At 35.9% G+C, this 27,717-nt stretch overlaps 2 protein-coding genes and 1 pseudogene across 6 annotated transcripts in view; 2 read left to right on the forward strand and 1 right to left on the reverse strand.

Annotated features, from left to right (window-relative positions):
- Positions 1-27,717, reverse strand: part of LOC136339721 (large ribosomal subunit protein uL10m-like) — a 236,614-nt gene that overhangs the window by 15,328 nt on the left and 193,569 nt on the right. The gene's annotated exons all lie outside the window — the stretch shown is intronic.
- LOC136339823 (uncharacterized) lies at positions 49-26,621 on the forward strand. Of its 5 annotated transcripts, none has more exons than XM_066283351.1 (33): positions 49-189; positions 2,025-2,265; positions 2,927-3,169; positions 4,786-4,953; positions 5,021-5,206; positions 5,268-5,423; positions 5,550-5,715; positions 6,386-6,569; positions 6,714-6,887; positions 7,045-7,148; positions 7,560-7,628; positions 9,769-9,873; positions 10,630-10,782; positions 11,341-11,464; positions 12,038-12,267; positions 12,572-12,741; positions 12,798-12,985; positions 13,303-13,568; positions 13,619-13,904; positions 13,959-14,124; positions 14,173-14,376; positions 14,623-14,890; positions 17,003-17,117; positions 17,188-17,376; positions 17,433-17,678; positions 17,732-17,990; positions 18,314-18,474; positions 18,525-18,779; positions 18,904-19,179; positions 19,734-19,930; positions 20,046-20,174; positions 20,226-20,380; positions 20,437-26,621. In XM_066283351.1, exons 2-33 carry the CDS (start codon positions 2,077-2,079, stop codon positions 20,611-20,613), a joined length of 5,958 nt encoding a protein of 1,985 aa, XP_066139448.1. In that variant the 5' UTR covers positions 49-189; positions 2,025-2,076; the 3' UTR covers positions 20,614-26,621. The 5 variants fall into 5 exon arrangements, with proteins under 5 accessions (XP_066139448.1, XP_066139446.1, XP_066139445.1 ...); XM_066283349.1 differs by having other exon boundaries at positions 53-193; XM_066283348.1 differs by lacking the exon at positions 49-189 and adding an exon at positions 446-634.
- On the forward strand, positions 7,981-9,493 carry LOC136339647 (piggyBac transposable element-derived protein 4-like; annotated as a pseudogene).

Below are 27,717 nucleotides of genomic sequence, written 5' to 3' on the forward strand. Positions count from 1 at the left end.
CAAATGTTATAAATAAAATTGGCAACAAGGAGTACAACACTTGAAGCTCAAGCCAAAAAGTCATAAATAATTAATTCAAGTTTTACTACGAATCTGAATCTTACCGCAAGTTCATACTTTAGTATTTTGCCAAAAAAAGGAGAACAAAACTGGAGAAATCAATGCTACGTTAACTTCTTTTACATCGTTGTAAGTATCTTCTATATATTATTAATTAAGTATAATAAATATTAAATAAAGTGTCAACACTATTAATTGTCAAATTTACTTTTAAAACTTTAATATTAACTTTTTCAATTGACATAGTGCTTTATATTATTTCCATTTTTTACGAATAAAAATATTTTATTGTGTCAAAAATGTAAAAAAACTGGTTACTATACACCTATCAATCGGTGGTCAAACCGCCTGTGAAATGTCATTAACATCAAACACAAACGTCAAATCAACGTGTTACCTCAGTGAAAAGTTAAGTGTGCATTTGGTGAAGAATAGAGCTTTTGGAAATTTTGTGTCCAGATCTCAAATTATATCAAACTTTTAAGTTTAATGATGAACACTTTGCGGTGATTGTAACCTGGTGGTGTGTAGATTAATACATAGAGAAAATGAAAGTCACTAGTGAGCCTATAAAGTGAGTAAACAATTTAATTTTCATCAAAAAGAAAACAATGGATACAGCTGAAAAATGACCTTTCAGCCCAACCCTTTGGATATTCCCTTTTAATTTTAGCTTGAAAAGGGGTATTAACTGTCTTCCTACCTGTGTAATTTATGGGGAAAACAAGTAATTTGAGAGAAAGTAAGAAATCAAAAAATTTTCTGGATTGTCGATCCTGCAGGTTCAGCAAATTTAGACAAACTGATATAATCAAAACATCTTCCAAATTATTATAAAAACGTAAGAGTATCTTGGAATAATACTTAAATTTAACTCAGCAAAATGTTATGTAAAATGTATTAATTATGGATTGATGTTCTAAGTTTTAATAGTTGAAATTATCAGTGTTTGATTTTGTAGCTATTTTTGTCATGATTCATAGTTATTAAAGCTAGGGCCAATTGATTTTATATGTGGTTATGCATCTTATTATTATAGGTTACAAGGTGTGGTACCATCAGACAGCTTTAGTTTGATATGTTACAACCACATTTTAGGAAATAATCAGTGACAGAGATCAGTATGTTCAAATATAATCATTTACATAACATTGCTATATATTTTATGTAGTATTACCCATTCCAATAATGCTTGTTGACTTTTAACATTTTCTCAAAAACAATATGTTTTTGAGATTACTATATTTGTAGTCTGCAATTCTACAAAAAACAATTATATCTTTACATTTGGAGAAAATTATGATATTATATTTTAATTATTTAGACATTTACCAACCCAAATGTGCTTACAGTGCTTTTGATTTGAATAAGGAATACAGAGTGACTGTCTAGGTAGGAATGTTTCTCTTGGAATTTATTGCCAATAATTTAGTGCTGCAAAATAGGTATACTTTGATAATGACATATGTGCACTCTGTTTTCTTTGTCAAAACCCAAAATGATAGTATTTACAAAATATAAATGAAAATAGTAGTAATAATACAGTTCTTATGTGACAATTTAGAACCAGATACACTAGAAATATACCTATCTAAATGATCTTATACCATGCTTATCTGAAAGCACTACTGGAATTCAACAGTTTTGTTGATTTCTAGTAGTGCTTTGTTGTGGAGGCATAATATACAGATTACCCCTCAGATTGACATTATGCACCTCTTTCATTCAAGTAAACATTTTGTACAAGTAGGCAAATAGTTTATGCTTACCACACTCTTAAAAATTGTGGTCAAAATATTCTTGTATATCTACTTTTTGTAATGAAATGCCTGATCAAATCTTGCCATCCTGTAGCACTGTAATTATTAGGATTTTAATTAAGACATATGGCTGTATAATTTAATGAATTTTGATTTCAACAAACTGTGGTAGAGAATTGTATTTATTTTATAACTTTATTCCAGAAGGATGTTACTCATCTCTGCATATTAATGTGGACACAACCATAAAAAAAAAATGAGTAAAGACGATTTTGACATTTTTCGGCAACTAGCCAAATCACCAAAGGATACCACTGCAAGTGATTTCATTGGAGGACTGCAGAATAGAGAAGTGGGTGGCTACCGGCAGAATGTTACTAGCAGAGAAAATTTGCATGTATTTGCTGAAGAACAGTTTGTGATCAAGGAGAAACTTAATGAAATGGTAATTCATTCACATGGTTGTTTGTTTAGTGTAGACATATCCCTAAACTTTCTTTATAATTATCATCAAGAATACAATTTTAAATGCTAAACTTAAGACATGAAACTCCTTGTATTTGATGATAATGTGGTGTCATTAATGCCTGCATTAATGTAACCTAAGAAAAATCCAGATAAGTTGATATTTTATCAGTTTGATTAAAGAAAAGATGTATATTTTATAATTACTGAAGATTTTGAGGTCATATAGATTGGAACATGGGTTTTGAAAACGTCCAGTTTTATGATATGGGAAGTTGTGTTAAGGTGTGTTAAATGATTTCAAATTGCCAACATTATTTAAAGAATATTGAGATATACTTATATTAACTTCATATTAACTTAAAAATTCTGGATGTATTGAGTTAAATATCTGGAGATAAGCTTTGATAGCTGTATCTAACACTTAAGAACACACTAAGTAAATGCGATTTATAATAATCATAAATGTCTTAAAAATAGAATTTAATATTTTTAATGAAAAGATTCTAAATTTATTTACCAACAAGTGTTTCTGGAAAAAAATATTTAGTTATAGAATATTTAATCTTTTATTTTCTGTCTTATTCTTCAATTTTTATTTATGTTTTAAAACTCTAAAGACATTTTTCTTTCAATTTAAGCGCTGTGAGATGCCTGGTTCACCTCGGTCCACCTTCTTAATGGTGTTCAGCCCCGATGGCAGAAGAGTAGCATCTACCCATGGAAATCACAACATCTATGTTACCGATTTGAGAAGCGGCAAGAATATTAAAACATTAGTGGGTCATCCGCGTACACCCTGGTGCATAGCGTTTCATCCTACTTCAGACCAGATTGTAGCTTCTGGGTGTTTGGGAGGGCAAGTGCGTATTTGGGATCTCAATGTAAGTCTATCATATATGCAAGTTGAATTCCATGAATTTCAGATTTTTTCGTGAGATTAGTAATTTGTTTGTTGAGTTTTGCAATGAGATCTGCAGAGCTGGCAGAATATATTGCTATGATGATTGCTTTTTTTTATTGGTGTTAAATATTAAATATAATCTGATATGCTTTTTTTTATAATTCCTTGTATTCTGTAATACCATTATTGGTTAACTGTTGTTAGTGTTGTTTTCATTATTTAATACAGATAAATATACCAAATAATTGTAAAAAAAAAATTTGATTCAATGAAATGTTTAATAAATATAAGCATTATTTCATAGTTCTACTGAGCTCTGTATCTAAATAAAGTGCTCACGAGAATATTTGCATCACAAAATAGTTTGTCAGAAGTTTATTTCTCTAAAAGAACTTAATAAAATCAAGTAAGTTCTATAAATAAGATTCGCAATTAATATTTTTTAAAAGTCATATAATTTAATGCTTTCACTCAATACCGAAACATATTTGGCAATTTACTGTTTTCTCACGATGATGATATGTTTCATCTATTTACCTGTCATGTCACTATTACGTTAAATTATATATTTTTGCAATGTAATCATCAGTAGTTTTATAGCAAATCAATTAAAGCATTATTCATCTTCTATCTTCAACTACAATGTAAAGTTTGCAGTTTGGATCTTTGCATATGCGTCATATGTACGAATATTATGCATCAAATCAATTCAAAGTCAAAATAAAATCTGATCAATAGCGCCTCAAAAATTTTATATTTTTAAATTAAAATCAAGGAGCTAGTATAACAAAGGCCGTAAAGAGTAGGGAGATGAAGAACTATTAATCTATAAACTAAAATTTATAAACACTTAAAAAAGTAAAATCCAAATCATGAAAACTGTTTATAGTTATACGGAACACAAATTGTAACAAATAACTAACTCAAAGATATACGTTCATATCATAATCTTTATTCAATCCATTTACATTCCCATTATCAATTTTGCGAACCGTTAGACTAGACTGTAGAAGATATGTATATTGTAGATGTGTCTTTGTTCTTTGAATATTATCCTCTCTCCCACACACCCTAGACAAGTACATGCTACTTAATTCGATACACACGCAAAAATCCAAACTACGAGCAATATGTATTCTATTGAATTGAGTGGGCTAACGCAGGTATTCACAGTTACTTAGATCTCTAACGTAGGGTTTTAAACGTTTCAATAGCAGGTACACAAATACTTATTGATTTGTTTAGTTTATTTACCACCAATTTTTCTTTTTTTAATAATAAAAATATGTACTACGTATTTTACAATCTACTTGCAAGGTATGTATCTATCCCTTCAAAATATTGGTTGAGTGTTCATAAACTAATCCAAATATTGACATTTGTAGGACCTGAGTAAATTATGAAAATATATAAAAACTTGGTAAATATTGGACAATTTGGTGAAAATTTATGTTACTTAGATGGACTATTAAATCTTGATTTTTGTCAGCCCTGCAGAGTTGCAAGTCTTAATAATGTGTTTTGGTGCATGGCAATTTTTTTGTAAACAATTTGATCTCTCAACTTGTCTGGTTGCAAATGAAGGATAATTTTTAGGGAGGCAGTGAGGTGTGGACTACATCTTCACAATCTGTTATAGCTTCTATAGCTTTTCATCCTAACGATAGAATATTGGTGATAGCAACGGTTAATGAGATCTATTTCTGGGACTGGAGCCAGCCTGAACCGTTCGTTCAGACTTCAACCAATAATCCTAAAGAGAAGGTATTGTTTATTCACAATCAGCTGAATCAAAATTTTTCACATCCTGTTTTTTTTGTTCTCTTAAAAGGTTAGGTACGTGGCCTTTGATAAATTAGGCCACAAATTAATCACGGGCATTGCAAACAGCTCTCAAACGCGTTGGGAAAGGGTGCGAGCACCTGTGCCGGTCCCCCGGCAGGAGCGTTGCGCTAATCCTTACAGACGAACTATCACTCAAAGACTGGTAACTTCAGCGGGAAATGCACCAATCCCGGTAATTACTTCCAATTGAACCGTTAAAATTAATTAAAATATTATCAAAATCTGTACGGCAGCAACCGGCGATGAGCGTCGAAACAACCTCGCAAGAGAGAGACAACAGTTCGATTCCGGAGAGGGAGAGAAGGATTACAATGTGCTACAGAAATTTAGTGAGGGAGTACGAACGTCTGGTGCATAGATATTTGCAGTTGTATCGCCCGCCTACTATGGTAAAAATTTAAGTAATTTTGAACTGCGAAGGCTAAAGTTAGAACATTTATGTGTATTTTTGTTTATAAAAACATCACGTAAACCGTTAAAAAATTTTGAAGTGAAGTTTTAATTGTTTCTGATAGATCGATAGAGGAACAGATCCAATGGAACCAAGTCACTTTAACAGTGGTACTCAAACTGCGGGAACATCGGAACGTGATCCTTCATTGCCAGGACCCAGCGGCCTTCAGGCAATCGGGATTTCTGAAGCTGGTACCTCATCAATGGCTAGTGGTACTCGGGAAGAAGGTAAGTCAAATTATTGGTTTTTGTAGAATTTGTGCATAAATTACAAATTTATTTTTGTGGATTTCTCTTACAGGCGTTTTAGTTTTGTTTAACAATCTTATAAAAATGTTTTCTGTGGTTTCGCGGTTTTAAAACAGTATAATGCTTGATCGCAAAAGCATATACACTGTAATCCATTTTTGGAGAATAAAAATTGCTTTTAACTGGTAACAATTGTTTGGGTGAAGGGCAGTATATCTTAGTGATATTGTAATTGATGCACTACTCAAGTTTAGAGTCAATGTAACTTAAAATATTCTTCAGACTAAAAACAAAGTGAAATATTCGAAATTCATGGAATGGCTGTCTTAATCCTCTTATCGTGCGCCGAAATGGATTAGGAGTGTCCTTGTGGCTTGAAAACTTGTAAAACGTTTAATGGCATTTTAAATTGATTGTTATGGCTTCTACGTTCCCTTAGAATTGAAGTAAATTTAAAAATAAAGGATTGGTATTATAGCTATAAAATCGAAATTTTTGAACTGTTATGTCGGAAATATCTTACAAATGGTTGAATAGGTAGGACAGGATCATGAATGGATTCTTAATTACCCTATAAACAAAATTTTGGAAAAAACAAAATGTCTACTGAGTCTAAATTAGTCTAAACTCGGAACATGAATGGTTTTAGGTGCCGTATCTCCAAGCACTGGCGAACCTTCTTCGGCTCCACATTCACAATGCCTTATCACTCCCAGTAGGATATTTTCGGTGGCTCGGAAACCACCAAGTTCAATTCGGGGAACCCAGACTAACGAATCAGGAAAGCACAAATCAGAGGAGAGCGCGGATCTGAAGAGGAATGATGAAAAAAGGTAAGAGTTTTAGTAGAACTGATAGAAGGGTGGCTAAATCGGCCAAGGTTTATACGTATGTATATATTAATCATGTTCGCCATAGTTTACTATTTTTGAACGTATAAAAACAAATTCGATGAAAGAACGTTCCTAAATTTTTAGGTTTAAAAGAAACGATGGTGAATCAGCTTCAAGTGATAGCAGTACATCCAGAGAAACATCACCTCAGATATCTCAACCACCTCAAACGGATGCTTCTACCGAAGTATCAGCCATGTCTAATGCCGAAGATCAGCGAGTTTTAGTTGTTAGTTTGGAAAGATTAAGTCCTGAGAGGTAGGATTCAGGAGTTTGAAGAAAAAAATTAGGTTGTTGGTCTAATTTTCGTTATTACTGTCTCGATAAACAGTTCTGTAAGAAACTATTTTGTATCGAAATATTTACTTCATTATTTGTAATTTTTAATGAGTCATAAAAACTTGATGTTTTTTAGGGTATCTTCGACATCACAAGAAAGTGGCCGACCTGAAGCAGTATCGCCTTCCACCCAAAAATCACGTTTATTTAAAAGGAGAGCAACACTTCTGAACACTTTGAGTAAGATTTTTTATAAAGATATGTTAAAGCACCGCAAATTCATGAGTAAACAATCTATACTGCATAATATACCGTCCAATGTCGACGATATTTTGGATGAGTTTACTTAAGGCAGATATGCACTAATAGTGCATCGTTGAAGTAAAAATTATGTCACATGTTTTACGTTTATGCTCTATTACAGTTTAATGTCATGAATTACTTTGAAGAACTAAAGTGTGTAAAAATATCTTCAACTCTTGGTTTTTTTTATGGTCAATAGAATATTTTCCATATGACGGATCATTACTAGCGACTTTATTTGAAGAAGTACCACTAAAAACATGTTTGAACAGTATTCCTGAAAGATCGTATTTTTGAGATTTTAGGCACTCATATTGCAGATAATTAATACAGAAACAAACTTTATAGGTAGTGGGCCACCCCCGGGAATTAATTACGATAATGTGAGACCCCCAGGAAACCCCCATGCTAGCGGACGTAAGTTTCTATTTTAAAACTTTATTTCTTCTTAAAGTCTTGAACTCTGAATTTTGTGGAAAAAACTTCTTATTTTTCTGTGTTCTTGTTCTATGTTTTGCTTGCCATTGTTCCAATTGCTCATCAATTCATTATTTAACCTTTCAGTGGTCGCGCGGGGGTCGTAGACCGACTCATACTTAAATCAGTATTGTTTTAAATGATCGGATAAACTCGTGAACTTCTTTCTATGCACCTTTCGCATAGTTTATTCTTTATTTAGTGCTCCATTTACCCTTCGTTTGGGGATTGCTATAGGTGTTAGAGAAGCAAACACGGTATCTCAGACCGGATAGGGCTGTAATATACCCTTATGCCACGACTATGTGTGTCATCATTACTTTTTAGTACACTAGACACGGCTAAATTCGGGTACCCATTATCCTCAGATAAGGGTTGCCTTATGTGATAGAAATTCCGCCAGTTCTTATTGGTCTATTATATCTTGCAGGAGTGAAAAAGGCCAATCAGTTAAATACCGAGGATTTGTGAAGGCTGGACGGAACAGGATTTGAAGTATTTCGTCTCACAATGAGCCTCAGAAGGTTTCGCCCACTACTACGCACTTTATTCGGTTTGATGATATAAGAACGTACCAGGAAAGGCTTGCTATAGATAAGTTAGCTCCCATAAGGAATCTGTTTGACCTTTTCAGTCAAAATTTGCAACAGTATTATAGTCATTCTGATTACGTCACAATTGACGAAAAGTTGGAAACTTTCAGAGGTAGATGTGGGTTTAGACAATATATACCAAATAAGCCAAATAAATGTGGCATTAAAATATTTGCTATATCTGATGCAAAAATGTTTTATACTAGTCAAATGGAAATTTATGTAGGGCAGCAAAAGGATGGTCCATATAAATTAGATACTAGCGCGAAGTCAGTGGTGCAAAGACTGTCAACATATTTTTGGAACAAACGATAATGTTACCAGTGATAATTGGTTTTCTAGTGCGACTCTTGCACAGTCTCTTAAAGATAATGGAGTCACATTCATGGCAATGATGAGAAAAAAAAATAAGGGAGAAATTCTTGATATATTTACACAAAGGATTGAACGTCCACTAGGATCAAGTATGTTCGGATTTGCCTGTGGAGGTACACTAGTATTATACATCCTAAAGAAAAATAAAAATGTGTTGTTATCTTCAACGATGCCTGAAATAGTTCACGGATATAACGAAACAAAAGGAGAAGTTAACCTCGTGGATAAACTGTTTGCGCAATCCGATACTGCTCGTGGGACAAGACGGTGGTCCATGGTCATATTTTATAGTACACTAAATGTTGCAGGGATTAATTCTTTTGTAATTTATAATGCAAAAGATTGAAATTCGACATTGACTAGAAGAGGATCTTTTGCTTAAGTTGTTATCTTCATTGTTACATAACCATCGGATGGCTAGAACCATGCTCACTATCATCCCGAAAACTATAACACGGCGGCTTCGAGAAATTTAAACTTAGGTGAAGAAGAAACCAAAAATTTGCCTCCTTTAGGTACAACCGGCAGATGTAGCTATTGTGGTTGGAAGAAAAATAGGAAAACAAAATATTCTTGCAAGGATTGCGGCAAATGTATGTGTGTAGAACACATAGTGTATGTTTTGAGCGTTAATCTTTTGCTCACTAATATGACAAATTTTAGTTTCCAGTCTGCATGCTGCTTTTGAGAGCAAAGAAAATGTTTTTTTTTTATGTTATATATTAACCTTATGTATGTAGAGGATCTACATATGTAATCTTGTTTATTTAACTTATATGATCGTTATTTATTCATAGCATTTATATAAATTTATAAGAATAGCAATTATTTTGTTCTTTTTTTGTCAATGTTGTAAATATTGTTTTTTTCTTTAATTAACTGAAAAATATAATATTTATATATACAATATGAGTTGTTCTTAAAACAAAACCCCATATTTTAATTTTAATATGTTTTGGAATTGGTACGTTCCATCGTGTGCGACCGCTGATGTAATTAAATTTGACGCGACCAATGAAAGGTTCATAGGAAATTATCAGACCACGAAATGTTAATTTCCTCTTTTCCTCTAAAATCTCTAAAAGCTAAAATATAGTATCGCGAACTTTCAGCTCCTGGAAATCGTTACGGCGAACGTTTCGCGGAATACATTAGAGCCAACAGAGAGAGGATTCAAGAGTTTCGACGCAGAAATCAAAGTGTTTTAAACACCGAAGGTGAGTAAATACAATTAACATTAAGTATAAAATCTTCACTTTTATCTATAAATCAACGTATTTTGACTCATGTGAGATTTTCGAATATACAAAGTGTCCAAGGTAAGGATATCTGGCATAGGTATCTCTTAATTTCTAATAAATTCAGGTGTAGTTTACTCGGAGAAAGGTTTAGAAAACAATGACTGCGGAAAAATCTACAGGATGTTTCATTTACAACTGTGATTGACGATTACTCAAAAGCGGTACGTTGTATGAAAAAAAGTTTCAAATAAAAGTTTTTTGGTAAAGAGGGGGTCATGTTATGGAGATTTTTAACCAAAACGTGATTTTAAGGTAATTTCAAGGGAAACTTTTTTTCCCAAGTGGCAGTTCGTATTTTTTTGCAGATTCTTGTCAACTTTGAAAAAATGAATATTTTTTATTTGAACAATTTCTTTATTCGACGTTTTGTTACAGAGTTATCCTTGATTTTTTTTCCAATTCTTGAGATAGTCGAAATTATTGCATTTTTTTTCTAGAAAAGTTTCGCAATGTACATTCTGTTTAAAACTCATAACAATCCTTTTATCCAATGAAAAAGAAATTATTTCTATGAAAAAAGAATTTTTTTATTTTGCTGTGTCACTAGATAATTCCTTGCTAAAATATAGTCAAAAGTTAACCTGAGACAGTTTTAAATTAGTATTTTAACATTTAAAAAGATCCATTAAAGAGGTGTTTGCATGCATGATAAATGGAAAAAATTGTTGTCAGGTTCTTCAGAAGTAACGTCGCACGAAAATACGGATGGGGACGGGACTGGTCCTTCGTCTTCAACAGATCACGACACAGTAAGAATGGAGTTGCTTCGCTACCATGAACTTTCAAACTGGCTTTATGAATCATGTCCAGGCACCAATATTAGAAGTAAGCAAAAAGGATTCGTACCATTATTAACACGTTCGTTCCCACGCGTCAAATACGCATAACAGGTACGTAAAAGATATCCAATGCAAAAGTATATTAAGTCACAGATATGTGATGTGGACAATTGGCGTTCAAATGGTGGAATTGGTTTCTATTTACGATATCAAATCAATTTCTAGATGTGGTTAATCTGTTAAGTCGGCAATACAGGGTGTCCCAGGGAACAATGTCTACCCTGAATATATTTTCTGTTGCTTGTTAAAAAAAATCCACTTTGATAAGGAAGGGAACATTATTTGGCGAAGCAGTTGGCTTCGAAATATTGGCCCTCTGTAGAAAATTTTACCATATGTTACTTGATGTGACTGAATTTTTTTCAATTTTTCCCATAAAAATTAAACGAAGTATAACATGAACAGATCATCAAAAAATAGCGTGGTAGCGAACATGTTAATTTTTATTTGTGATTTGTCTTGTGATCGAAAAATAATTTTCTTTCTATGATTTTAAGGTGTGAATAAGTGTGAAAAATGTTAATGGACGGATTTTCTTTGATAGATAACCAACAAAATGTTGATGATTTGCTTTCGAGCATTCGAAGAACTGCAGAGGAAGAAGTGAGGAACCGCATTTTGCCGATTATAAGATCCGTACCTCCTCCTGATAGACCAGAACTAATAAGGTATTTAAGAATTTCTCGAATTTCAATTAAATCGCCTTACAAATTTCATTCCTTAAAAGATACCTAATTTTTATATACATATATATTTTATAATAAAATTTTAGAGTTTTAATTTGTTAGGTACCAAGTTTAATAAATCAGGGGAGTACTAGACGAAATTAGGTGAATTAAGGACGCTTCTGTTTTTTCTGAGATGTAGATTTTCAATAATTTTTTACTGCTCTTAGCGTAATCTGTACTAATGCATTTAAATACTAACCGTGAAATCTAGTATATCACTATTCTGTCAAAAAGTATAATTTATTTCATTTTTTTTGTTAAGATTGGATCAAAGTAGCTTTCAAATAATGATTTTCAATAAATTTGGTCTATGAATGTCTTTATGTAAAAATTTACAATTTTGATATTTTTTGCTAATGGTGTTTTCTAGCGGGCGAACTAGTGGAAAAAGAACGTTATGTTATCTTTTATTGGATGTCACTAGGGAGATATCTCAATGCATTAACCTTTAAAAAACCCTTTAAAGATATTTTAATCATCAATATTTTTATCACGAATCTCTCTTTATTCCAGGTTGTTTGAAAATAGTCGCGAACACGTTAGAACGCGTTTTCGTCAAATGTGTCCCGTGTTTCTGCGGCGCCACTGTCGCAGACCTTTACGCATTGAAAGTTCGACTGATAGCAGTAGTTCAGACAATGATGCAACCCGTCAATCACCCACCAGACTGAACCGTCGTAATTCGGATATTGACCATTCCCAAGGCACAGGTCGAAGCCCTGTCGATCCTTTTTTGGCGAGCGGTAAGTTGTTCGAGATTTTTTTTAATGTGGATCACCCTGTAAATGAGTCCAGTGTCCATTCGCTGTGGTACAATGAATTCAAGAAAAATATCAATGTTTAACTCGGATTGGTTTTAAGAGTGTACTTTAACCGTCAAATTTGATCAAGTGATTCATAGTCTATAAATTGGAAAAATTAGAAGGAATTTTTTAAATAACTTGTAACTTATAGTGGAAATTAGCTATTTCCTCGAAGTTTGAGGTGTTTAATAATTTCCACCACTTTTAAGTTCATAATATAAAAGGTATCTTTTTCTATGGCCAGACTCCCCAGCAAGTCCTCCGGTGAATTCTGCCCACTCCTCCACCTCTTTATCTTCTCCAGCAGCACCCGCTAGTGGTGAGCGGAACTATCGAGCGGAATTAGATCAATTGGTTAGCTCTCTTTTAACTGAAATCGAGTGGAACGACGAATCGCGCAACAGTCCTTCAGGGGTAATTTTGCAATCGTTCATTTGATCGGAAAATTTAAACAAAATGTCCGTTATTAGTCAGCCGGTAATGGCAATAATTCATCTAATGCCACAAGTGCAAGAACACGCCCTACAAGGAGTCACTTATGGTCGATGAATGCCGAGAGACTGCCACAACCTCCCGGCGAAAGTATCGAGAACATGTTGTTTGATTCCCCCACCAGCAGTCAAAGGGAACAGTTGAGAGAAGATTACCCTTATCGGAGGTAACTCAGTCAAATTATGAATACCATTGAATTACAGGTTATGGGTAATAACTTTGTTGAGCTGCGGATAACAATTAAGTAAATGTCTATGACGGCGTGTTGCATAAAAATTCATGGAAATGTGAATCAAATATTGGGAGAAACGTTAGGAAGGTGAAACCCGTTTCACTTTAACTGTTCAAAGGCTATGACCATGAAGAATGTAACATACCGTCATATTCGTATTTACTTCAAATCTTTTCTTAACTGCAAATGTTTTTCTTGTTTACGCATATACAATTTTGATTTGTTTTATGAAATCGTTTGGTTCTTCTCAGATTTTCCGGCCCACAAAACCCAACTCACGGCCACATGCTTACGAGCCCCTATTACTCCTTATCGCCCCCAATCGGCGATCCCCGCACTTTTCCCAATACCGACACTCGTACGACGAATTCTACCATTTATACGTCAAGTTCGAGTTCACCGAGCAGAAGGAGAGTTTTTTCGCACCGCGTCTCGGCATTTATGCCCACAAGGGTAAACTATACCAGGACGAGGTTTAGGAGGAACCCACATTATGCTTCGGGTACTGGAAGAACAGGTATATGAATATTAAAGCTACGGTTATTTTTACACTTAAAAAAATTGCAGGCTTCTCTAGACCGCCCAGAAGTCCCTCTCTCGTGTTGGATGAATTGATTAACTACGCGGAGAGAGAAAACAGCGAGGAAGATCTCCCTCCTCCGTCACCCCAAGGTGTTTTGCATTTCGAATCTGCCCCGCGGAGCTCTAATTTGAGCCCGGAAAATTCAGTTATCGGATCAATGTATTCGAATATAATGCAGGATTTGGAGTCCTCTTTAATTGACGTGAGAAATATTAGAGCGAGCAGTCGTCTCGGGGAATCTAGCGATATGCTGAATAACTTTTCCGAGAGGTTAGTTCGTGTTTTTGAGCTTTATGAATTGCTAGTGAAAACTGAGCGATTTAGGTTGGAAAATATCATGTCTCAGTCGGATTCGATCCTCAGGAACTTGAGAAGTTCTATAGATCTCTTGCCGAATCCGCCGGAACAAGGCCGGAACAGTGGATCGGACAGCGATCCTCGATGGAATTTTAACGATCCCGGGTTTTATGTCCGAGATTTGCGCACTGAGGTTGGAATAATTTGAATTTATTCCCTGTTGCTGATACTGATTCTTTAGTGGGATTTACAGGCTTCAAATGATAGTGATTCGGTGTCACCGGTCAACCCAGACGTGATGTCGCTTCATGCTGTTACTGCAGATCACACTTATCCGCGCAATCCAAATAATTCGGAAACGAACGAGAGTATGTCGCCTTTGATGAATTCTCTTCACCTCACTATTTCGCATATTCAGCGACAGGCGAGACTGCTAAGAAGACAGGTATGTCTGATTTTGAATTATGATTGTAGATAGTACAAGACTTTATTTATATGCAGAGATATGTTATTTTAAGGAACCGATAGAAGCAAAATAAAATTTTAACAGTTAATATCTCCGCAGCATGTCAAGTACACTTATTTACCAAAAACTTCGCGTCCCGAAGATTATGGAATTACTTTTTAACCATCTCGTCGGTATATTTCCGGAAATTTAATATCTCTTTGTTTTTTTTTTCTGGCCATATAGGTGCAAAGCATAGAGAGAATAGACCGAGCAATGGTGGAAGTATCCCAACTGCAATTAATGCGCCAATTGATAATTGAGATGGTCCGCCATGGCAACTTGTTGGGCGAAAGTCGTTCGACCGGGGTGTCCAGTGTGCGTCAAATGATGGCAGGGACCAGAATTAGTGATTCCAGTCCCTATGAGTCTCCCAGCGAAGAGGCGGTGCCCAATAGTGATCCTCCAGAGGAGCAGAGTCAGGCCGGCACCGCTGCTGGTCCCTCGCAGCCGAGTAAGTCACAATTTTGGTGATGTTAATAATCGAACATGGCTGATTTTTTTCATCAACTATAGTTGATAATCAACGAAGATATAGATCGATGTACGGAAAAATTGAGACGTCCTTGGGTTAGTTTCGAATTAATTTATCTAAATCCCCGCTGCGATTTACGACCAATCCATGTGCGAACGCGAACTTGTTTAAATATTAAGAAAGTACAGCACAATACATAGATAAGAAGAGAAATCGCGTTGACCGGTGGGGATATTTTGGAAAAACCTGAAAGGCTAAATTACCAAACTAGGTTTATCAATTTTGGACAACTTGTTGTGCAATATCTTAAGGATGGTTTCATTAAATTACGTGCTAAATAAAAGTGTACAAGTGCCAAATCTGGACTCAAAGTGTCCATTGTCTATCCAAATTAAATACGGTAAAAATTAAAATATTTTCTATATGGAATATTTGGAAGTACAACAAACTTGAAATTTTTCCTGATGAAGACGTTGGAAAAATTGACTCTAAATATATACAAGGTGTCCTAGAAATAAGTGCCATAATTTGAATCAATAATAGGACTCGTAAAAAGCAACTTTTTTTGCGTAAAAGGTATAGTTTACCAGTTGAATTCATTAAAAGATTGTTACAAAAATCCGTTAGCCGCTTGTGGCATCTAAAATTGCTTGTGCCATTTCGGATCCTTCGCATAGATATCTAGCAAATTCTTTGCCTCGTATAATCAATAAACGCGTACAGCTAAGTAGGGGTAGTTATTGGGGCTTTACGTTATTTACTGTTGAAATAATTTAAATTTCTGACTTACCGACAAAGGAGGTTACACTAAGTGTTCAAAATGTCTTTCATTACCGTTGGAAATGATGAGTACATTTAGTGGAAACTGGGATTAACAAAACGAGAATGCACTAACCGACCGACTTTACTTATAAACGGCAGAAGCACTACTGCAGTACGAGTATCGAGAAAGATTAGAAGAAATATTTCCCTTTTTGTATACACGTGAATCAGCATGGTGCGTTCACGATGTGAGTCAACAATGCCGAAATTATTATTGATCAATTACTATTTAGATTCGAGTTTTCTGCACCGATTTGTAATTTAACAAATCCAACAATTATTCTCAAAGCACAATTGCACTCGGCGTTGAAGATTTTCTTCAACCCTCAGTAACGTTTCCCTATCATTTCGAATCGTTCTGATGGTGTGTTCAACGTGTCCTCGTAGTTCCTCAATTGTATCAACTGGAGTAAAATACACTATCTGTTTCATGTGGCCTCGTAAATAAAAATCGCAAGGAATTAAATCTGGAAATCGAGCGGGACACGCAACAAAACCACTTCGACCAATCCACCTACTGGCGAAGTGCTCGTTTAACCGTTCTCGTACAATTCGGGCGTTACGGCAAAGAGCACCATCATGAAAGTACCACGAATTTACAACGAAACATTTTCTGATAAATGATTTAGCTCGTTATTAAAAAAATTGTAAATAACTTCGACCATCTAATCGATCTGGTAAAATATAAGGGCCGATGAGCCGACCGTTTACTATTCCTGCCCATACATTTGAAGACCTAAACGATACCCCATTACCCCACGTTATTAGTTTCGTACTGCTTCGATATAGTAAAAGAAAAAAAATTAGAGGACGAATAGCTTTTCTCTCATCAGTTTTGAAGAATGTCTCATTTATTTTTGATAATTATTGTTAATGTTGAATATTTTATTCTATATTAAATTTAAGTGATTTGGATTTGATTCCGTTATTTTACATTATTTCTAGGTGGATGGATAATCTATCTCCCGACTATAGTATTGCTGATCATAAAAAATTGACAAAATAACTTTTTAGGTAGTAGGCAGGCAGTTTTATATGAATAACAATACAAAACTAAATAACGAAAGTTTCAACGACGGCAGTTAAAGTATTAAAGTTTAAATATCGTTTTTTGCTGGTTCTAGTTCAGTTTTTATCTTCATTAAGCTAAGTGAATAAAATACTGGGGTCCATAAGATGTTTCATTTGCCGCTTGTCACACATGTTGGACTTCCAGCTTTGAAGCTCACGAAGTAATTCATATAATTTATTTATCAATTTTAATACTAGGCACTAGCTCAAGTACCACTTCTAGTAACGACCAACCGGGCCCCAGTTCCGGCGTTTCAGGGCAACACAGACGCACCACGAACCGAAAAACTTACCCGCCCTCAAGATATGTTAGGTACTTTTTAGCCTTGGGATTCAGAAATAATCCCCATTTTAGACAAGTTGAATATCATCAGACTGTCTAGGAACTACCCGAGACGTCCGGCGTTCTGGTTCTCTAAACGCTGCCTGTATCGCGTCGAAAGGGGCCCGAGGCAAAATTCTCAGTCTCGAAGCGGCTCTAGATCAAACACGCCGACACCTTACACAGTCGGACCTCAGATTTTCAATTATTCTAATATCAATCCATCGACGCTTTCTTTAATGACTAGAAGGTTTGATTCTATTTGAAATTATTGAGGTATTTCTCATTTTTGATTTGTTAAATTAGACTGGAGCGCTTATTGACCGAACAGATGAGGATATTTACAAGATCGCAAGATTCTTCCAGCACTTCATCACCGCGTCCTAGCGCGTCCGTTGACTTGGGGGAACACATTTTGGCACTGAGATTACACGGGTGTCTCCTACGTATAAACCGCGTTCTAGGGAACAGAGTTTCCAGCATTTTACGTAATACCCGAACGTCTTACAGTCAAGTCGGCTCGACAACTGCTTCATACGATGGAGCTTCACGGTAAGGAATTACTTCCAGAGTGGAACTTCGTGAATTGTTGATTTGGATTTTAGCTACGCAGCGCGGCACACTCTGAGCCTCATCGTAGACGGATTGAGTCGCTACATCGAGGAATTGGGACCTGGTCCCATATCAAACAGCATGCGTATGCAAATACACAGTGTGTTTGCCATGTCTCTACTTTTGACTGAACTTCTGCTACTCCAAGTGGTCGACTCGATTCCCCCTCCCTCTGGCATGAATTTGGATCCGGAAAGAGAATCGCTAGCCAGACGGATCGACGAGTTGTGCACTCAGATGTTGCAGAACAGGGTATGGTATCATTACCTTAGAAAGGAGTTAACTTTTTTCTAATAACAATCCATAAATCGCTTATTTTTGTGCGACTTAAAACGTGACTTGCGCAATTTATTACTACACTCGATCTTTCACTGTTCTTAGAAATCTCAAGAAAAAGCTTTTTTGCTCGGTATGGAATAATAGTGAACTTTAACCACATGAGGCGATTGATACGAGTGGATTTGCACATTAAATTGACTCGAATCGAAAAATAGATTTACAATTTATTTAGCCTCAGAATTGTGAGATATTTTTAGTGATGCGATCATTTTCTCCACCAATTTTTTTTTTTTTAGGTTACAGGGAGTTCTGCTCAATTAACACGGAGTCTTCGACTGATGAGACTGACAATGCGCCACGCTCATAGGGCTTTGGATCAAACATACATTGCCCGTCGAAATGCTATGCTGCCGCGGCAAGAGCCTGACAGAAGGCAGCTTTTAGGCACTATCAATAGGTGAGCTGATCTTAAAAGCAACTTTCAATATGCTGTAGTATTATGCGTAGATGTTTGAGGACAATAAACAGAAGTCATAGCCGGAATTCCCACTCAAATCTTTCGGAACAGAGCTCCGACAATGCTCCTAATCAGCCAAGTGCTTCTGGTAATGGAGAACCCTTCACCGAGTCGTTTTATAGTACTATACACGACTTGATAACGAGATATTCGGATAACAGGGAAGAAGAGGGTAGAAGCCAACCTTCGACTTCAAGGGAGAGGCCTCAACATCGGAATCCGGTGTCTAGCAATAATGATAATAGGTAAGTTTCCTTCCCTAAGATTTAAGGTATTTACTGGTATAACCTGAATTAGGCTCCAAAAGCTTATATACGATTAACGCTATACAGAGGTTTCCGTAATGCATGCAAACTTCTCTCTTTCAAGCGATGTTGATGACACCGATGATCCAGAAGAACCGGACTGGTTTGTACATCGCTCAAATACCTCAAATAATGGGAATCCGACCCGAGCCAATTCTCTCTTGTATCGCACGAACAATGTGAATTTGGCGTCAACTTCACGCCCTGAACCATCGACCTCCCGCGTTTGGAACGTGCCCTCGGTTCAAGTGAACGACGTTCCAGTCACTGAACCTTTCGCCTTTGCTCAGCGCTTGATGGCTCACAGGCAGAGATTCTCCGAAAGGGTTTCGGAATTGAGGTACACATTCCCTTACATGTATTTGTATACACAGCGAGTCGTAAAAAGAGTACCAACTTTTTACAATTATATTTTCTTAGATTATGATTTTTAAGTCTAAGCATTCCTTTAGAGACGTTTTTCTATAACTTTCAATCTTTTTGAAAAATCTATAAAGTTTATTACGATGAATTTTTACAAAGTCCCAAAGGACATTTTTATATTCGTGGCGGCAGTCGGTTTGTAGCTAGCAATGTTCTAGAATTACAAAATTCAATTGGTGACTCTAACTTTGTAATTTTCCTACGACTATCTTTTCGGAAAATGCGAACGTCCTTCAGTGTAATTGCTCTTTTTTAACTGTTTGTGATATGTGTGCGTGATAATTAATTTGTCACACTTAGCTCCCCGAAGGTAACTTAAAAATCTTCCATTTTACTCGGTATATCAAAATCGGTGATAGATATCGAAATGAGTTTTTCACCGTATCAAATAAGAAATTGAGCTCTTCTATCGCCGTTTGAAGTATATCGCTGTTCTTTTTGCACGAAAAAAAACCACATAATTTCATTTAGGACTAATTCAAGAGTGGGCCTATTCAGACCACGATTCCTACACCCTTTGTATGCTAGCGTTAATCCCTTCGACGAGAATCTGGACGAACCCCAAAGAGAACAAATTTATGACAGCGACATGGTTACAACCGTCACGCCTAATCACAGAATCCAAGCTTGGGACATATCTGATTGGACGGTGCCGGCCATCAGCAATTGTACGTGATTATAATGATATTTATTTAAAAAACATATATGATGAAACATCTAAATAATATTCTCGTTGGAAATAATGAAGATTAAAAATGCAACTATTTACTTTCCACGTTTCAGCAATGAAAAACGTAGTGGTCAGCGAATGTAAAATTCATAACGACGCCAGTGTTGATATAGCAACTGACGGCACCATTTTAGTCACGCTCTTGCCATCTGGGGGATATCTGAACTTTACCAACCGTTTAGGTATGTTGTTCAAACTTCATTAAATTACAAATCCCATGAGCATTTTTTTAGGTGTATACAGCCTTCGTTGGGAAACGCTAGGTCAATGTTTGTATACCACAAGCTTCGAACAGAACGCAGTTTCCGTGTCACTTTCGCCGCTAAGTCGTCATTTGGTCGTGGGATTTGTCACCAGGAGAGTTTCTATAATAATAAGCGATCGATTGGTAATTAAATTGCTTTTTTCTTAGTTTAATTCTCGGATTTTTATGGTTTCTCGCAGATGATGGCCCGCATATACAGAATCGAGCAAAAAGACGTGCCCGGAGATCGCCTGCCTGTACTTAGGGAGTTCGAGCAACACCGCGAAAATAGAATTAACTGCATTAGGTGGCTGCCAACCTCTGGTCAAGGCTTGATTTACGCAACCAATACTGGCCAATTGGTGATTTTATCCTAATTTGGACATATGTAACGTTCGGATTTCTTATGTATTTAAACATGATTTGTTTATTCTATTTAAAACAATATTTATAAGAAAAGAGATGGTGGTGCATTGCTATTTAGCTTAAATGGACGTTTCGCGGTAAGTTGTTTCCATATTTTCTGAATCATAGTATCTAATAATTATTAACCTTCTATTACATGAATTTTACAAATATCACGAAAAAAACTAATGTTGCAAAGCTATTAAGAGAGTAAGGCAAAACAAAAAATGAAAGTCTACAATTTGAGGAAAAAACATTATTTCCAAATAAGAACAACGTCTGCAGTGCGAACTAATTTCGATATTTATGTAAGAAATCTGAGTAATTATGAGAGGTACAGAAAAGTGAATGGGCACTCTTGACGTCTTTTTGTGGCAAACAGTCCATTGAAATAATTAATAATTTTCAGTCGTCTTGTGTTTTTCCGCTATGAGCAAAAATTCGATTTTGGCCATTTTCCAGAAACTTTTGTCGTGAAATCAAGGTTTTTTTTTACGTGAGTCATAGTTGATATAAACCTAATTAAAAACATCAGATTTGTCATGACACGCTGAAAAAGTGTATGTTTTTACCGTTAGCTCATTATTACCTGTAGTTATCGAGATTTCCTTCATAACTATCGAAAACTGTCGACCCTGTAGATATTATTCCCATTTGGGAACAAAGAAAAATGTTCATGCAATATGGTAGGCGATTAATTTGACATGAATTCGTAATAAAATTGGGTTTTGGATTTCCGACACAACGTCGTAAATTTTAAAAGGGGGTGAAAATTAGAATCTCCATCACTTTAGAATTTTCAGAAAGATTTCGATTTTTTTGCTACTGTTTAATGCTCTAATCGACATATATGGAACCTAGATACCTCTACTGGGGCTCTGGAACCTTGGACCAATGCACTGATTGGGTTCAAATATAAAGACAACGAAAATGTCTAAAATGCTTTTTTCTTGCCTTTACATTTTTACACATTCTGTAATATTATAAAACAATTATTTTCATTGTTGAGACATAAATGTGCCTTACATTTGTCGCACAATGCGCGAGACTTTACAGTTAGCATTCTAGTATCTTGCTCTACAAGTAGGGTGAAATGGCTAATGACCAACATTATTACATTTGATAAGGAATGTTGGATGAAGTTCTAAACATCTTCTTTTTAAAGAATTTGGCACTGACAGCGCTACTACTGGATTGTCCATTGCTTTCCTCCATGGTATTTTGCCTACCGAGTATTGATCAGGAGCTAACGCTATGTTGAATTTTAATAGAGACGTATATGCTCATCGCTTGAGCTGATTCTTTTCTCGAGAGCCACTGAGCATTAACAGTGTGCGTATCAATCACATGGCAAAAAATTCTCATATACCATTTTTTGCTTTTAAGTTTGATACGATATCACCACACTAGAGAATTTTGTAGGTCTAACCTACTTACATACGTATATGTATATTATATTCTGTTACTATATCTGGACATTTAATGTAATTTCTACTGCCTTCTGACCTCATGAACCGCTGAATCTTTATAATCGGCTCTTTTGGCTAAAACAATGCCGCCAAAGGCGCAATTCGAATCTCATCCAATCGAATCATGTGAATATTTATTCGATTTTCACTGAGAGTATTTTCTATACGTGAGCAGCGCTATTCTTTTTCACTACTTTCTCGTCACTGTAATTTCTTGAGACGGTTTCAACGTACGTTCAAGTAAAATCTTAGATGTAAACTGGGAAAATTGTTTGCATAATCGACCTTATGCAAATATTTCTTGGAACGTTTCTTCTCCACATACAATCTCTAAACATAATCGTACGGACATACAATTACGTTTCTCACTGTTTTATGTTTGGGCTATTTTGCCATTTTATTTACATTTGTTGTACGTTTACATACACTTCAAAGTTGCAACTAAAACGGGTTATGCCAGATAAAACATATGTTTTGAACCTCAATTGTGCGGCTTTTTTACCGCATAAGTAACCACAGCTCACGCAGATCACAATCATGTTTGGATCAGTAGTTAAATCAAGAGAGAGGTTGACATTGTATATGGAAATGTAACTAGTTAGTTCAATCGTGAAAGCACGTACTTGAGAAACAAAAACGTGGTTTTATACGATTCAAAAAACTTCGTTATTTTCCAATTTTTCACATTTTTCTTTAGTTTCCAAAGTTTTTCTTTTTTTTATCACAGAAAACGATTAATAATGGGACACTTGCGTAAACAAGAATAGAACAGAACCTGGTACAGTTTAGGCAAACCGACATAGCTACATCCTGTAGAATTTCTTACTGCCTTTCTAACGTTTCCTAGGTGTGGTACTTGCAGTTGTAATGTTCTGATAGTGATTAATTAGTTAATCTTCGCATGGATGATAGAATTCCTCGATATTTGCATGAATGTTTTAACAAAGGTGTTCGTCGTTGTGGAAAGATCTAGGCATTGTTCTTATATATAAGCATAGTTGATGTAGCTAGGAGCTAAGCAGGGTTTATCTGGGATGTTCGTGTAATACTCGTGATTTGACGTCAACCCGGGGTGTAAACTGAAGCATTGGTATGCAGATATCACTAGTTCCCGTGGAACCGGGTATTGTACAAGTGGGAAAAGGACCGCACTAGACTTAACATGCCTCCAACAAAGACCAACAACGGAGGGGGCGCATAGCCAGTCCAGCTGGTGTCTCCACTTCTAAATCTAGCATAATATCGATTTCGCTGCATTCGCGGCAACATAAATTTTGAAAAATTTCAAATTTAAAAATCGTTACTTCATTGTTGGAAATTATATTTGTAAAAATTCTGAAACGGTAAAAGATCTGGACACTGTATCGACGCCACCCACTTCGTCGATCTTTGTCGGAGGCACATTAAACCTTACGCGGTCCTTCTCCCACATGCACAATCCCTGCATTCCGATTTAAACTGCTGATACTTGTGTGCCTGCTTCAACGAAAGTAAGTTCGAGAATGAAAATTGCCTTGGAAGTCTTATTGAAAACACTTTATGCCAATTTGTTCAAACGTAAAGATATTTTCAAGAGATGCTTCAATTGAAAACTTACTAGCATCCCGGCGGGGGCAGTTCAAGATTCTCGATTCCTAGGAGGGGGCCTTCGGAACGACAATGTAGTTATGCAAGGTATTAAGATTTTGCAAAGGTACTTCACAGTGACTTTGTTTATGACCATAAATTTGGAAAAATAAGCTTGCAGATCTACAGTATTTAATGCAGCTTTTTGGGTGCTTTTTCGATCTGCATAATGGGCGTTTTTAAAGTCAATTAATAGTTGTGATATTGGATATTGAACTTTATAATTAATCAATTGCAGATTCCATAATCGTTATCTGACTCGTCGTGTATGCCCAAAGCTTATTCTAATTACTTTGGAAATGCTCTATTTTAAAGTCGATTTCCTTTGGATCGGTTTGGTCCATCTTTTTCGTAATGCGTGCCTGATCGGTTCGATAATACCAGTTTATTTCTAGTCCTGTTAAAGATGGGCATTCTTTTTTAAAGTAGAATTTCACTGCGTTTTCCTAATGTATTCATAAATGTACGCAAGTCACCTCTTGACAAATCAGCTTTAATATACTTGTATTAAATATTATTTTATGCGCATATTCCTTGACAAATTCATTTTGATTAATTATTGGTTCTAAGCCAACACTATTTATTAACGTCCAGTGGTCAGTTGCAATTTTGGAAATTTCCACCCCGCAGGGTAACGACCCTGGGTTATTATTTAAGTTTCATTAATTTGAGTTAATTTAATTTTTGAATTTGGGTATATTGCTATTCTGTTTTGTCATATTTCGGTTAGTAAAAAAGGGCCTTGGTAATTTGGTTTAGTTTTCCTGCTCTATTGTCAAATGTTTTAAATAACTGGCAACGGATCTGTGGGCAATTTTACTGTTATGAGCTTGAGGACTACTTCATTTCGAAATTCAGGACCATTGCCAGGAATTATTTGTTGTGGTATGCCGAAAAAGGGAAAATAATGCGCTAATTGATCAGCACAGGAAGTTGCATTTCTGGACACTACCTACATTGTCAAAAATGTAGGTAGTACCGTAAAGAATCTTTTTCATATGGTTTTTTTTAGTCAGTACAAGTAGTTAATTAGGCGGTTACGCTGAACTACGAAAAGTAATTTAGAATTATTATGACTATGAGGAGTTTGCTACTTGAGATTGTTCAATTGTGAGTCCAAACGAAAATTGAAATGATGTCTGGAATTAAGTTCGTCAAGGCATTGCTCTTGATTATTACCATATTCGATACAATAAGAGATGTCACTATAAGATTAAGCACAATATGATTCGTCCTCGGAGTGAGTTATTAAGAAGGTTGCCGGCGTAGTTCGAAATATGCGTCTGCATCTTGCCGAGCATTACAAAATACTCGGCGAGATACAGTTAAAAAGGCCAAATTGGCGCATTTGGAAATCCGTTTACGTTTTTAAGGGCAGCGAGGAAGGTATCATAGGTAGTGATAAGTCTACTAATTATAGAATGTTGTCAGCTTGATACAAAAGATTGTGGTTTACTCGAGCCATTTTATATGTATTCAATAAGAGTAAAAATGGGCAAATAAAATATTGGAAATATGTATACTTCACGGCCGTTACCAAATCAATATATAGATATCAAAAGTTTAGGTGCGAACGGGGGATCGCGCAAGTGGGAAAAAGACTGCACAAATTTTTTAATATGCCTCCGGCAGAGACCAGCGAAGTGCACGGAGTCGGTACGGCCGGCGTGTCCACTTCGATGTTTATAAAAAATATATAAATAAAAATGCATTTAGGCAAATTATAGATTAGTATTGATTTCTCTGCCTTCGCGGCACTCTGTGGGTCTTTGTCAAAAGCGTATTAAAATTTGTGCCGTTGCTCTTCCGCATGTACATTTCTCCCGCTCCCACTTTAACTGATGATACCTGTATACGAAAACGTTCAAGTCACCTACAGTAACATGAACGTTCCTAATGGTTTCTTCACTGGCTTTTAATGCACTAGATTCTATAGGACGAGAGATGCCTTATCTCTTCCCTGACAACTTACAAAGTTGGGATGATGCTTGTTCCTCCTCCCTTGGTTGTCGACTTACAGCTGATACGCCATGCCAACCTCATGGGTTGTTGCGCTTTAAATTGTAAAAACGGACCAAATTCTGATGTCGAGTGCGCGTTGCTAACTTCCAAAAATAGGAAAAATGCTTTTTGAAAATAAATTTGGATACAGAACTGTAACTAATTCTGTAATTGTTTATTAAAACTTTAAATACTACGACAGAACGATATACAGTCCGTCCCAGATAAGGATGAACAGCATCGGGATCTCGGACACGCTAACAGACACAACAAATTGGGCAATTTAAAGCAAATTAAAAATCTGTTTTTATACCGGCTAATTTCCGAATGGTTACGAAGATATCCGGAAAAAAACGAATCTGGCGGTTTTCCTGTTTTTTCCGGCATAAAAACAGATTATTAACTTACTTTAAATTGCCCAACTTTTCCCCAATTTCAACCATTTTGTATCTGTTACCGTCTCCGAGATCCCCATGCTGTCCATCCTCATTCGGGGCAGACTGTATATGCAGAACACAATCATAGGTGTATCAGCAGCTAAGCTAAACCAAGGGGTTGCATTGTACATATGTATATACTCACTTGCAGACAGTAGTTACTTTTGTAATAAACGCAGTAAAAATCAGGATCACCTGCTGACCAACTTAAAACCTGCTAAAATTCGCAAAATATATTTGAGATGGTAAACTCTAGTATGATGACGCCATATTTTACGGATCTTGAGTTGTGTTCCTTTGTGAACCTTATGGAATAGAGGGTTAATTTAACTATCTGTGGTAATTTTACTATTCGTATTGGTTTTAATGCTTAGTTACTGTATATCATTATATCTTAACTGATGTTGATAATATTAATTTTCGAATTAAATAACTGATTTTGTTGGTTATAGGCGTTTTACTCTATAGGGTAGTCACATAATCTTGAAAGATACACTCTTGTTTGGAAAGAACCAAACAATGCGATTCCCGAGTCGATGCTTTTCTCTTAAACGTACGCTAAAGTCAAAAACAGTTCGAATTTCGAATTAATTTTGTCCCGAAGTAAAGGCGTACACTGTTGAATCAGGAACGCGAAAAAATTTTGCATAATCCCTGAATAATATTTTAAAATTTTCGAAACAGTTCCAGTTGCGACATCATCCTTCGGCGACGTCCGAAGATGATCATAAGTATCTTCCAAAAGAGCTAAAACTGCAATTAATTTCGACTTCCAGCTAAAATTTTAGCTGTGACGCTCTCATCGACCCGACGAAACTCGACTGTCAACCACAAGAAACGACAATCAGAACTTACCCCCCAAGCACCGAAAGCGTGAGCCAGAACCCCATCAGCAACATCCAGTTTTGCTCACAAAATGACAGCTAAACGGTGCCCACTTTCACCCACTAAATCGCGGATGCACTAACGGCGCACTTCACTAGTCTTTGGGACAAAGCAAGAACCTCCTCATCCCGATTATTAGTGCAGTCACCGTTACGAACATCTGGATCACCGCCGCGAATGCGAAATTTCCCATTGAAATATTCTAAAAACTGTTCGAAATATTCACTATTTTTTCGCAAAGGAAAAAAATAGCCGGAAGTGAACTCCTTTTTTCACTTTTAAACGTTTCAGGGGTGATGTATAGAAATTTTGCAAATTGGCTGGTTTAGTCTTATAAATGACTGACTTCATGTGAATCCAAAGAAAAAAATGGAGAGGTGTTGAATTCGTTAATCGCGATGGTCACTATAGTCCTCCTCCGTGACCAATCCGTGCTCCTGGCTAATGTTGATCATGTCGCTGTGTTGTTTGTAGGGCGCAATGCGACGGAGCACCGTTCACTTGAAGATGTAAAAGATTTTCACTTAATTGCGATTCGTTATCGATTTGATTTTCCGAAGTTTGAACGGTTTGAGGCTCGATTGTGTTTTCAAGCAAATCGACAAAAATATCACCCGTCAAGTCTTCGTCACGGCACACAGGACCAAGGATGTTAGTC

The sequence above is a fragment of the Euwallacea fornicatus genome, chromosome 6, assembly GCF_040115645.1.
Source record: "Euwallacea fornicatus isolate EFF26 chromosome 6, ASM4011564v1, whole genome shotgun sequence".
Classification (NCBI taxonomy): domain Eukaryota; kingdom Metazoa; phylum Arthropoda; class Insecta; order Coleoptera; family Curculionidae; genus Euwallacea; species Euwallacea fornicatus.

Excerpts from the sequence above, each read along its gene's own strand:
- LOC136339823 (XM_066283351.1), top strand. The coding sequence starts at position 2,077 with ATGAGTAAAGACGATTTTGACATTTTTCGGCAACTAGCCAAATCACCA. Across the intron at positions 5,424-5,549 it reads TGTATCGCCCGCCTACTATG|ATCGATAGAGGAACAGATCC; the intron begins GTAAAAATTTAA and ends TGTTTCTGATAG. Across the intron at positions 11,465-12,037 it reads GATAGACCAGAACTAATAAG|GTTGTTTGAAAATAGTCGCG; the intron begins GTATTTAAGAAT and ends TCTTTATTCCAG.